The sequence below is a fragment of the Thalia democratica genome, chromosome 8 (genome assembly GCF_965202585.1).
Source record: "Thalia democratica chromosome 8, ktThaDemo2.hap1.1, whole genome shotgun sequence".
Lineage (NCBI taxonomy): Eukaryota > Metazoa > Chordata > Thaliacea > Salpida > Salpidae > Thalia > Thalia democratica.
Window position 1 is genome coordinate 18,419,162 of NC_139172.1, and position 14,234 is coordinate 18,433,395.

General features: G+C 24.0%; 1 protein-coding gene across 1 annotated transcript; it reads left to right on the forward strand.

The window, feature by feature from the left end:
* The first annotated feature begins 9,262 nt into the window (after nucleotides 1-9,262).
* LOC145842579 (uncharacterized) lies at nucleotides 9,263-14,008 on the forward strand. The gene is made up of 5 exons (XM_082950045.1): nucleotides 9,263-9,491; nucleotides 11,032-11,168; nucleotides 12,288-12,340; nucleotides 13,099-13,223; nucleotides 13,406-14,008. Exons 1-5 carry the CDS (start codon nucleotides 9,274-9,276, stop codon nucleotides 13,632-13,634), a joined length of 762 nt encoding a protein of 253 aa, XP_082806171.1. The 5' UTR covers nucleotides 9,263-9,273; the 3' UTR covers nucleotides 13,635-14,008.
* The last annotated feature ends 226 nt before the right edge of the window (nucleotides 14,009-14,234 follow it).

A 14,234-nucleotide genomic window follows, 5' to 3' on the forward strand; every position in this document is an offset into this window, starting at 1 on the left:
AACCAGCTGTGACAAATAAATGTTTTAGTGCTTTATATTAAATAGGCTGTTATAAAGTTAATTATCATAAAATAACAAATAATGTTTTTTTAGTATTTTGGATTAAATAAATCTTGGGAATCATAATTGTAGATAATTTTTACTAACATTGTTCCTTTTTTTAAATTAATCAATTTAAAGTTCTTGAATTAAATGTCTATTTCAACATTTTGCTTTTAATTTTATTTTACTTCCATTTATTTGTTCAAAATTTTTTTTCAGATTTGTTAACAACAACTGAGGATCTCCTATATGCAAATATAGGAGTAAAACATTGTTTTGTTAGTAATAAGGTATTAAAATAAATATTAAATATTTTTTTTTACTTAATACTTTATAAAAATTCATTAGTTAGTTAGATAGATGTTTTTTCTACTTTTTAAACAACTTACAAATGTATACTTTGCTTTTAACTATTCTAACTACTAAGTTGAAGTAGTTATAATTTAGCTGAGTTAATAATAATCAGAATTGCCACTTTTTGAGGCAAAATAGTCAGCCTGTGTTACCTGAGACTAGTTAGAGTTTATAATAAAATAGAAACAAAACGTTTTTGTTAGCAAATTTTTGAATAAAAATAATACTAATTAAGTTTAAATACAAAAAGATACCTAAATAATTACAGAAGAACTTTAAAAATCAATATTTGTAAGAAATAATTAAGGCATAAAAACTGGTATGAGATACTTTAAAATCAACACTAGCACGAGATTTCAAAAAAGTTCATACTAGCCTAAGAGTGCCACACACAGTATGTATCTGAAACTTTTTTTTAACTGAATATATCTTAAAAGTTAATTGAAACTGTTTTTGGTTGTATAAAAAATCTTACTATAGACTTTATGGATGATACTATAAAAAAACTAATCTACTGATGTGAAATTTCTACATGATACAAACAAATTTTAAAACTGAAACATTAATTTTTAGCACAATCATTTTATCTTAAGTCCACCACAAAAATTAATGTACATTTTCATTGACTATTTGAATGCTTTAAAAGACATAATTTTATTTTTTGCTCATATATTGTAGGATATGGGAAATTTAAGCTGAAAACTTTTTTAATGAAGCAAATCCATCAAATTTTTTTAATGAATATTTTATTAAAACTGTTCTTAATGATTTCTTTTTGTAACAATTAGATGATTAAGATCAATTATTTAACTACCATTTTAATATACTTATTACACAATACTTTTTTTAATATTTCTAGGATTATTTTACATTATACTTTGTTAATTTTTTTAGTGAATAAAAGACATTGTTTAGATTTTGATTTAAACACAGCTGTTTTTAGAAAAATTTGTACACTTCTAAACTAAGCTATAATATCATAACTTCTAGAATTCTTGAAAAACATGAATATCAAAACCAAAATTGAAACTAAAATATTTATCAAATAATAAAAGAACTTATTTAAGAAGTCAAAGAAGAGCTAAATAGAGTAAATAGAGTGTTAAATATTAAAAAGAAAACATTATATAGCTGTTAAGTTCTAAAATAATACGTAAAATGTATTTTACTAGTCTAAAATCATTTAGCTAATTCTTGAATAATTAATAAGTATACAGTTAAAATATTTAGTTGTTACAAAAGGGGAGTCTTTAAAGATATTTTTAATAAGAGTTAGCTTATAAAACTGGACTAACTTAATAACACATGTTAACCAATTTTATTATTTTAATGGTTAACACAGTTATGCACATTTGTAGGCTACTTTGTATATGGCTACTATACAAACAGTCCTAGACTTTAAAAATGTGTGGCATTATTAAATTAAATTTTGCAGATAGGTTGTTTCAAGAAATCTTATTTACCCATTTCATTAAGACTCAATCTGTTGTTTTTTTTTTGAGTAAATAGTGACCAGCAAAAATGTGCAAAAATTAAGTCAAAGAGACATTTCTAAAAATTAAATAAAAATTTAAACCTTATTTTTGTTTTTGAAAAAATGATAAACTTATGTTTGAATAAATAGTAATTTGAAATTTAATCAAGTCATTTAAAAATTCATTATAACATTCAAATATATAAAATAGAATACAAAAATTAAACTAAAAAGAAAATGTTTTGATAAAAATCTTTAAATATTTTAAGAATTTAATCACAATTTATTATTTTATTTCTAGGATATTTCAATTTTTTAAGGAGACAACCATCAGATTTACTTCACCCTCTATTTTGCTTCTTAACATTAAATTGAACACTTTGTAAATTAAAAAATTTGTATTTTCAGTGTAATTAAGGATTTGGCAATGTTTCAGAAATAACTTACTAAGCTTAATATTTTACTGAATATATTTCGTCTTATTTTCGTTAAACAATATAAAAAAGTTTAAATAAGTATAAATTAACATTTAAATACATTATTTAATTTTCTACCTGAAAAAATGAAAAAAATATATAACTAATTGAAATTTTAAAACATACTAAAAATTGGCTTTTTAATACTGATGATTTTTTTTATAAAAGTTATGAGCATGAGCATTTTTTAAATATTTCCAAATTTAATTTATTTGAAGAGCAGTGTTCCTTTAGAAATTTTTATAATGTTTTAACTTGTCACAGTTTAAATTTATTATCTTAATCCTTACAACTTGTAGTTACAAGCATTGTTACTACAGTTTATAAACTTTGATAAATTATTTTTCAAAATGTTTTTTTTTACAACGGGACTCCCCTTTACGTTTATGTGACGCCCCTTGAGGCCGTTCTGCTATAAAAGTCAAAATTTAGGTCAAAAGAGGTTTATGCTAAGCTAACAGCTATTGTGGAAAATAGCTCATTTTTTAACAAATTTTCCGCGTTTCAGCTACATTTGGCTTCTATGGCTACAACACTTATTTAGTACGTTGTTAAATCAAAAATTTATACTTAAACGCTAACAAAACAACATATTAATATTGAAGTTATTTATAATAAAAAGATAAGGTTTATAGTTGATTAACTGATTGATTAAAATTCATCGATAAGCGGTTATTTAAACTAGCTTAAACATTTTTATACTTATTATCAACAAAAAACAAACGTTTTTAAAATCTGCTTCTAAGGTTGTGCTACTATCAGTAACGCTAACTTTTAGTAAGATAAAATCATAGTTGTTTAACTTTATCTTGTAGAATAAAAATATCATATCATTTTTTATGTATTAAATGTATGTACTAACTTTAAAGAAAATAAAATAATTTATTTTTTGTACACGAAGTGTTCGAAATTATAATAAAGCTTAATAAATGTTATAAAGGTTGAATATTCTGTAATGAGCAGTTAAATTTCTTTGGTTACCATTAAAAAACTGTTTAGAAAAAATTGGTCATGGAGTTTTCAGTATTTTGTAACTAATACTATTATTATTGTTTATTTAGCAAAAAAAAAGGCGCTCGAAATATTTTATCTGAGGACCTACTGTACAAAAAAAATATGTTATCGAGTCGTACACCAATTACATAATATTTAAAGTTTTGTTCAGAAAATTACTACGTAATTTAGTTAACAACTTTCGTAGAATATCTTGTATATACTTTATTGTTGGTCTAATTAAAAAAAAGGTTTCTGTTAAAGTAAAGTTATCTACAAAACTTAAATCGGAGTAAGCAAAACATGAGTTAGTATAAACATACATATATTTTAATACACTAATAATGTAATTTGTTGAAAATTGTTATCCAATAGAATACTTAAAAAGTAAATTTTGAATGAAACATACTTATTTAACTTTAAATACAAAATTACAATAACTGAAGTACAACATTTTGTTATTGCTTAATGACAATCAAATTGACTTTGAATGAATCAATGTTTTAGATCTTTAAAGATCGCAAAATTTACAATTGTACATTTTAGCTTTCTGTTTTGTACTATATAAAAATAAGTTTCTTGAATAATAAAGATTTTTTTTAAACTAGATATGTAATGTAGATTCTACTTTATAACTAATGTAAAGATATATAAGTTTTAAACGAATTGTATTAAAATTTTAATTGATTATTGTAATCAGTATGAATAGATTTTGAAAAAAAATAAATTTTTAAGGTGAACCTAGTATTTTTTTACAAACTAGCTTTATTCTACTTTATCATTTTTCTCAATACATTAAAAAAATACTGAATCTTTAAGACCTTATTTAATTAATACCTTATTTGAGTAGCTCGAAAAACCTGCAACTTAATTTTCAATTATTTTAATATAGCTTTAAATTAAAAAAGATTGCTGAGTTTAAATTTCAAGTTTACGATTTTACTTGCAGGTTTTTCAAGCAACCCCTTTTTTTGCAATTTACTTTATCCATTGTACTTTTTTTTCATTTTGGGTAATTTTAAGTTTCATATCTAGTAAGAAATTATAAAAATATTTGAAAGAAGAAAAATGAATGCACTACTAAGTATGATGCACTGCACTGGTGTGGATAAAGACCTTATGTCATCTGCAGGGTTGCCACTCGGTCAGGAAATCAGGAAAATTTAAAAAAAAAGACAAAAGTCAGGAAAAAATGGGGGGTTTTGAAAAAATGTCAGGAAATTTGATAAAATTAGAAAAAAAAGCCAGATTTTGTTATTTTAAATTTACAAAATTCCTTGCCTTCAAATGGTAAAAATTAATTAAAAGTCCTTTAAAGTCAGAAAAAATTTCCAAAATTTTCCTAGAAATTGACAAAAATATTTAATTTTGTTTCCGATGCCTTCATCTGGTATAAATTAGAAAATATCCTTTATAAAACTGCAATAATTTTCTATTAACATATTAAACAAGTACCCTACTTGAACAAGCATATTTTGTAAGCTTTTTAGTATTGATGGTTTGTAGCAAGGACACTTCCTAAAGTGAAACTGTGGTATATACACAAAAGTTTATCTAGCATAATTTTAGAATCTAAGTGTTTTTTGTTTAAGTAAATAATTGAGTTCTTTATAACTAAGCAGTTAGTTTAGTATTTTATGTAACAAGCTAATGTGTATACTTAACATCTTTATATATTTTCAAAATTGTTTAAATTTATAAAAAAAAGTTATAAGAGAGGTATATGCCAAGATTAAGTTTATTTATTATTTGTATTTTTTGTAGAGTAACTTAGGTTTTTAAAGTAAGTAAGAGTATATTTATTTGTTAAAAATTTTATACTAAATGATAAGAGGAAATATTTTGTACAACAGATATATAGTTTACTTTTTTGTGTCTATTTTTTACAGTTACTTAAGTATATTCTTTTTAATTATTTTTAATTTAAGGATTCTATATTAAATAGTTTGGGTAGTATTTTATTAAACTAAGCAAACAATTTATATAAGTAAAACATGTTTTAAGTAAATACTTTTTATTACTAGATATTTAAAACTTCTAGGTTGTTTTACAACTTATATGCTAAGTCTGACTAAAGTTTACTTTTTTAGTTAGATAAATAGCTTATTACTGGTAGAGAGTAAATTTCTTTTTCGTATTAAGGTGTTAGATTAGAATTATTTGTACAAAAAACTATTACTTTGTGTATTGGGTTTTCAAACTCTGACTAACCATTGTTTTTTTTTCAGATCAGTATTTAATAGTTTTTTTATATTTTAATTATGCCAAAGTTTACATATTCTAAAAGTTTGTGTTCTTTATTGTTTTAAGGTTCAACTGTAAAAATTTGTTATTTTTTTAAGATTTTAGTTGTGAAAGTTTGTATTAATTCAAGGTTTTAATTGTAAAAGTTCCTTATATGTCGTTAGTTTATTTAGATACATTCATGCTAGTAGATGCTAAAAAATTGTGTCTTTTTTCAGACAAGCTGTGTTTTTAAGGTAATAACACAAGTATTTTGCTGATAGAGCTGTTTATTACAAACATCAATCATACACAAATATTTTAAGTGATGTACTGGAAGTTGGATGATAGAATTCATAAAAAAAAATTGTTGTTTTTAACCTGTATTAAAATTAGATTGAAAGCTTTATATAGTTTCAAGTGTTAGATTATGTATTTTAGAATTAGTTTAATTTAAGAGTTTGATTTAGAAAAGTCAGGAAAATTTTTGTAAAAAGTCAGGAAAAGTCAGGAAATTTTTCTCAGCTCGATGAGTGGCAACCATGCATCTGGTGTTTAAACACCATTTGCTTGTTATCATTGTTTTTATATTATTAAAAACATAAGCTTTATAATAAATTATAGTTTTTTTTTTTTAATACATCACCAAGAGATTTATTTTTTGGCTCTTATCAATAGTTATGCTTATATTTAAAGGGGCAGGTAAATTACTCAAGATGTATCTTACTTGCTTGACCTTCAAAAAAGTTTTATTGCTGTAAAATGAAGAGCACCACTGATATTGATCTACCATAAAAAATACTAATCAATTATTGGTTGGTGTATGTTGGTGCCACTGGATAACCAAAAGGTTTTTTGGTACACCAGTTCTTTAGACCAGACTTTTTGAGTTTATTGTTAAATAAACAATTTTATAAAATTTTAGATTAAAAATTGTAAGCACTCTTTCAAACCAACTACTGTTAACATAGTCAAAAATATAGTCTAACATGGGTATCACACCATCTCTTCACTTAGGTTTTGACTTTTATGACCACTTACATTCACATTTTTTAAACAACAAGAATACAACAAAAACCAAAAAATTAACAAGAAAAGCAATGTAATACTTTTACAATAAACAAAAATTTTATAGTTTAAGGTAATTAAATGTTTTAGTTTTTTACTTAACATTAACTAAAAACATTACTTGTCTTCAAGGATACCGTATTTTAAAGTATTGTTTATTTATGTGCAACTATAGTAAAAAAAAATTTCCAATGACAAAATACTGTAAAGTTTAAGGTTCTAAGATTTACCAGCACCTAATATATATACATGAAAAAATCATAACTTACTCTGGTAATGATAAATTTGTCATGGACAAGACATTAAAAGGTATCTGTGGTGTGCGACTTGATAACCAATGATCTTTTTCTGCACCAGGTCCTAAGACTAAAAAAATTAAACATATTTTTTTGTGGTTAAAAAAACTATAATAGTTCTTTAACTTTATCACATAAAAGCTATAAATTTATTGATTCAAGTTTTTGAACTATTCTGGTTGCCTACTCAAGCTAGTTTAGAATGCATTTAGTTCAATTAGTTAATCCAATTTAAAGTTTTAGGATAACTCAGGCTAGTTTGAATTAATTTATTTTAAAGTTATTTAAAAAACTCAGGCTCACTCAGAATTTTTTTTTTGAAAAATTCGTGCCAGTTAGCATTTTTAGATCTCAGGTTAGTTTTCAAGACATGAGCTCCAACTTTATTTTCTTGAATATTAAACCCTTTTATTAATATTATGATATTTTAATAGTATTCAGGCTTGATTAAAACCAAATATTTTTGGTTAAATAAAATTTTACTATTGAAAAGTTACTCACAAATTCAAGCTAGTTTTTGGTTTCTCAGGCTGGCTTTTTTTTGCTTAAAACAATCACAATAAAGCTAGTTAAAAATAAAAACAGACTAGTCTAAATTATTTCATTTAAAAAAACTTAGACTTGTTTATGTTTTGTCTTAATCTCATGATAGTTTTTATGACTTTTTTTTAGTTATTGTTTTCACTCTTTGATTTTAAATTTTTTTGTAATTATTTATACTTTTAAAAATTAATTTAGACTAGATATACATTAAAAGTTTACAGTTTTGGCTATAAGTAATTTATTTTTTTAAATTTTATATCATACTTAGATTAAGTTTATGTAACTCATACTTGTCACTCACACTGAATTTTTGCTTAAAAGACTGGCAATTTTGATTATAAATTCTCTTGTAATTTCTTCATGTATAAAAATAAGCAAATTCTCATAAAAATGTTGTCATTTTACCTGAAAATTTCTGACATTTATATATTTTGTTAAAATCAGAATGACTCAACTGAGGCTTGTTTGAAATGTTTTTAAAAACTCTGGATAATTTGGACTAATTTATAAATCTCAAGCTATACTTTTTATGATTATTACTTTTTAATTTGTGTCTTTATTAAGTCTCTTTATTATTTTTAATATTTTTAGATATTTAAGCTTGATATAACAGTAGTTTTTTAGTTTTTGGCTCATAAAAATTATTTTCTCATTTTTCATAAACTCTTGCCAACTCAGACTAGTTTGATGTAATTCAGACTAGTTTTTTGTCACTCATGCTGTTTTTTTTTTGCCTCAAAGAATGTAAATCCTGAGGTTTGCACTTAATCTTGAAAATGAAAATAATTATTTTTTGAAAAGAACTTTCATGATTTTTATTTAACAAATGAAAATATAATATTAACCATATACTTGAACTTAAAAACTGTATTGTTATGAGAAATTAATAGGTATTAACTATTATCCAATGTTAAAAGGGTAAAAATACATTATAACTGCCAGGTACAACTTTTTGTCCAGTTTCAAGGTATCCTTATCAATGTCCCTACTGTATGACCAAAATTAGAATTGCAAAAAAATCTTAGGCTTATTTTTTTTATACTTTAAAAACAAAAATTGCTGATATCCAAAATTAAACTATACATTTTTTTTAAATTTATAAAATCATAAAAATTTTTATAAAACAATGTTTAAATTAATAAGAATATCAAGATCCTAAGTAAAAATTAAAGGAAACATTTCTAAATACATGATGGTTAATATTTAAATTACAAACTATTTTTATTAAACACATAACAAAAACTAGTAAAAAAGCTTAAAGCTACTACTAATAAAACTATTAAAGTAATTCGTTAACAAAATAGATTAAAGGTAAGTAATTGTTAATAAACTTTAATAAAACAGTTAATCTACTGAGTAAAATTGTAAATTCCAACTTTTTATTTAAAGAAAGTGTGAACTAAATTTAACAAAAACATATTAAAAATTGTGCATTAATTTGATAAACACTAGTAAAACTTTAAATCTACTTTAAATTACACTACAAAAAAATTACTAAATTATTAAATAAACATCTAAATAGGATGAAAAATTTTTTATAAGTAAACACTAACAAACAATTCTTAGCTGTTAAGTTCTTAGCTGTTAATTGTGGATTCTGACTTTATGTTTAAAAAAACCATGCAGTAACAAGTTAAATTAAGAAATGATATAAAAAAAGAAAAGAAAAACGAATGCTAATAAAAACTATTGGTGAAAAGCTTAAATTTGCTTTTGATAAACTATACTATACTTATTGTTAAGCAACTTTTAAATGTTGAAAAATTGTTATTAATACACTTTTATTTAGATTTTATAAAAAGGTATGCTGTCTAGTCAGCTTTTACGCAGAAGCATTAAGCAAGCAATTCACCAGCAGAAATGCTTTAAGCACAAAGGAAAGTGGTATACTTCTTCAAACCATGTCCTACCAACAGATACACTTGTGCATGAGAAATTCATCCAGCACTTTAAGATGAAGCCAGAAAAAGCGAGAAAAGAGCTTAGGCCAATTCAGTTTGAATCAGAAAAACTTTTTGAAGGGTTTGTTATTGTTTATTTTTTAAATTCTTCAGCACCTTTGTCATATTGGTTACAGGCATATTGTCACACAAATAGTTGAATGTTATATCTAAGTTGAAAAAAAAGTTAAGTACTTGTTAAAATAATGAACTTGAAGTTCTAAAATTGCAGCAAACCTGGTCTTAGGTAGTATCTTGCTTATATTTTAAAAGTTACTATTAATTTTTTTAAATGTTCAAAAACTTGGTACCTCAATAAAACTTAAAAAAGGTTTAGCTGTCCATACCCCTAATCTAAACTGGTTCTAGTTGAACTCTTTTATTTATTAAAAATAAAAAATGATTTGAAGCTTAGAGTTTGTTAAAACTCTAGTCAGATTTTTACTCATAATTAAAAATTAATACATCTGAAGTTTCATTGTTTTTAAAAACTGTTTAAAAGCTAAATTAATATTAGATAAAGAGTTCAAACATATTTGAAAATGTTAAATTAAAGCTATAAAAAAAATAAAGTAATAAAGCTCATTGAAAATGTTTTTTATAGCAGTATTTGTTTCAGATTTTTTTTAAAGTTGTATTGCAATTTTTTATTTAATTTGTTACTTTCTTTTGCAGTAATAACATTAAAAAAATTGAGTTTCCTAAGTTGTCAACTGTTCTTTGTGATTTTTGTCATTATCATTTACTAAAAAAAAAATTATAAAATTTACTGAAAAAACACTAACAAAGCTTTTATTCTAAACTCATTATTATTGCTTGAAGTCCTTTAAAAAACATTGCCTGCAATTAAGTAAAATTATAAATGTAAGAACAAATTTTTTTTTGAATAAAATTATAAAACTTATTATGACATAAATATAAAAAAGATTTTAACTGTTTTTTTTTTTTAATTTAACCAACAATAAGCTCTATTATATCTAATGATTTTCAATGGTTTTGCTTGTATGTTTTAAAATTTCTTATATTTTAAAGTGAAAAACAAAAAATTGTGTTTTGTCTACTCTCTTGTTTTGTTTTTTGAATTAAACTACAGACCAGTAGTCTTCACAGTGGCACAATTATTTTTTTGGTTTCACAAATTTTTTTTAGCGGTATAGCATCTATAGTATAGACAGCAATAAGCATTTTATTTATAATGGGTTTCAAAGTTTTCATTTAATACATGACAAAAAAAAACTCGGTGTGTAAAAGTTACAGTTTTAAAATTCAAATTTTATTTAGTAACTTTTGGATCTTTAGATATAAAATAAAAAGTTTTCAAACCTAAAGTTTTTTTTTTTGATTTAAACACAGTTGAATTTTTTTTTTTAGTAATGTCATACTATAATTTATAACTTTACTTAAGAAAGTTTCTGTTATTTTAGTTATTATTTTACTTGGTTGCTAACAAAATTTTTAAAGTACTTCAAGCACAATTATAATGAGTTTAAAATAAAAGCTTTGTTAATTTTTCTACAGTATATATTTTTACTTTCTTTCTTATATAAATGTTTTTCTTAATGCAATAATGTAGTAAAAGAGTTTGTATTCTTTTTTTAAAATCTTTTTATATCATGTTACAGAAAGAACCCTGCTCTGAAAAACCTATGCAGTTTAGAACATTTTACACCTGTAGATGTAACTGAACTGGTGATAAAGAGAATTTGTAATAAAATAGGTTTTGATTACACACACACTAACGATGTTCTTGAAGTTGCAGGTAACTTTTTGATAACGCGTTTAAATCTTGGGTAATAGTTGAGCAACTGATAAAAATGTATACACCAGTTCAACTTTCATATCATTTTTTTTAAATATTTTATTAATTTATTTCCTTATTGATTGAAAAGTTTATTAGTAATGTAATTTCAACAACACCTACTTTTGTACAATCAAGCCTACTTTTAATTTTGTTAACAAAAAGTTAAGTTTATCAAAAATAAATAAGTTTGATATTTTTAATATTTGTTTAATTAAAAAAAATCTTTTTTGCAATATATAAGAAATTATATTTTTCAAAAGAACAAGGTATTGACTGAAGTGCTTACAAGTTAAAAAAGAATTAATAGCATTTTAACGGCCTCATTTTATTTTCATCTAATACTTGTATAATACTTACTGTAATAAGCGTACCCTAACACAAAAACTGTATAGCTGTTTAAACATCATTGTATTAAAATTGATCAATTAAGCAGTGATTCTAAGTCGAGTGTAGAAGTTAATTATTTTGTTGAAGTTACATATCTTTACGTAAAGTTTTCCAAGTTTATCTTAATAAAAGTTTTTTAGGTAGATGTCTTATTAATTAAAAGTAGATTCATATTCAGCTAAAGTATTTAAAAAAACTATATTAATTATTTTCATTCATATTAAGTTTCTACAATCAAAAAGTAATACGTTATATATAAAGTTCTAAACTATTTTAATTTATTTAAAATTATCATTAGTTAAATGTTAGTAATATAATGTTTTTTAAGTATCATGTTCTAAATATATTTTAACTTTTTGTATAACTAGGTAAAAGTAATGTATTAATCGTATACAATAAAATGCTGCTAATAACTAATAGCAGTTTTAGAAAATAAATGCTTAAATTATTAAAGTTTCTATCAATGTGCTGCACTATATATCTCAACTATTAAGTAAATTTATAAAAGCATTTAGTTATACAAAGAAATATAAATATTAAAAAATATAACCAAAATTGTACTATGTCATTACCAAAAGTATATATTGCCTATCTATAGATATAAAAAAATTTATAAGTTATATTTTTTACATACTGGATTTACTCATTAAAAACAAAGCATACAGTTTTATAATCAAGTTTAAACAACAGTTATCAGGTCCAGTGTCAGAATCTGGGAACTTCAATCAAAGTATAGAAATATGGTTTGTTGTTTTAAAATTTGATCTATATAGATTTTATTTTATTTATAAACCTCAAGTATGGAATTAAGTAAAAATTTAAAGTAAATAAAACCTACAAGGGGATTTTTAAGTATTTTCTTCTAGAAAATAGTATAACGTTTAAGTAATAAACTAAAGTTGTTGTGAAACAATTTATATCTTTTCTTGTGGTTTATCTTAAGTTTTGTAGAGCTAGAACAAGAGTTGGCAGCATTTTATATTTAATCACTGTTATATTGTTATATATACTGTATATTGTAAGCTTATTTCAAAAAGAAGAAAGTGTGTAATATAACTAAATTTAGTGAAAAAAAAGTTTATGCTTATTCATAATTAAATTAACAAAAACCAAAGGGTTGATCATGCCAATTCGATCATTAGACCACAAGTTTCGGTAGACTGAGTCCTAATAAGGAAGAAACCGGTCTCAGTCTACCGAAACTTGTGGTCTGATGATCGAATTGGCATGATCAACCCTTCTGTTAAATTTGAGCTTGTCTCACGGCAAACGAATGTCCGGACTTCTGTTCTGCAGACTTTCGCCGATGTTTTTTGTTGATTAACAAAAACCATGTAAATTTTGCATTTGAAAATATATAAATTAGATAGTTTTGCACATTTTGTTTTAATTAACAAAAATTACGGCCTATAGTTTGTCTACCCCTATTTATATGTAACATTTTTACATGTATATATACAATCATTTACTTTTATCTATCTCAATTAAAACACATAAACAGAGAAAGCAACGCAAAATGAAGTTTGTAATACTCAAGGAAAATGAAAAGAAAAACAAGTTGCTGGAACAGCTGAGAAACACAAAATTCGAAAACTATGCCAAGATCATGCAAGAGCTAGATATGGAGTGAGTTGTTACAACAAAAATGTTGTTTAAAATTTTACACTTTTTAGCACTTTACCTTTTGTTCTAACTAAAACGTTACTAGTTGTATCTTTTTCACTTCTTCCTCAAGCACGGATAACTCGTGCTGGGTTTCTTATGAATGTTGACATATTGTGTTTTATAATTCAACTTCATGCAAACAGGCTTCACTTCAACCCGGAGTTGATCGTCCACCGGAACGAAAACATTGAAAAGATGGACGAGATGAAGGTGAGAGCCCTCTACCACAAGCTCAACACGGAACGGCAGGAAAAAGAAAGAATGCAAAAATTTCAGCAGGTCAAGGAAAAGTTTGCGCGCCAAATCGAACAAGGGGGCTTACCCGAAAAAGAAAAACTGGCCGAAAACGCTCAGGCGTCGTTGAATGCATAAATGAAACTTTTGTTGAAAATCGTGCTGGTAAACATAACTTAAGCTTTGATCGTTTTGAACTTTTTTGATTGTAGAAAATTTATTTAGTTAATTGATTAAGATAACGCATATGAGTCGATGGTTTTAAGAATTATGATTATATTAGATAATAAGTAGTTTTTGGATTTTAAAAATTGTTAGAAGTTAAAACTCCATACTTGTATGAAATTTTTGAACGCAAAATATTTATAAAAATTTTTGTTAAACATCTTGTTTGAAACAGCTTAATGTGTTTTCATAAGATGTTCAACTGTTTATATCTAGAATAATTTTTTTTTGTTTCTTGGTTACTACAATTTTTTTTTTAACGTGATATTTATAAAAATAAAACTTAATTTAATTATATGGTTCTGTCTACTTACTATAAGTTTGACTTTTAGTAAGCTTTAAGATTTTCGCTTTTTTACTTGGTAAAACTTTTAAATACAAGATGTATAGAACTATTCTATGTTAACTTTAAAACACAATTGCAAACTTATTATTATGTTTGTATGAAATATGCTTTCTTAGCAGTTTGTAAAGTATAAAAACATAATGCTTATAGATTTTTTTCGAAGTGTC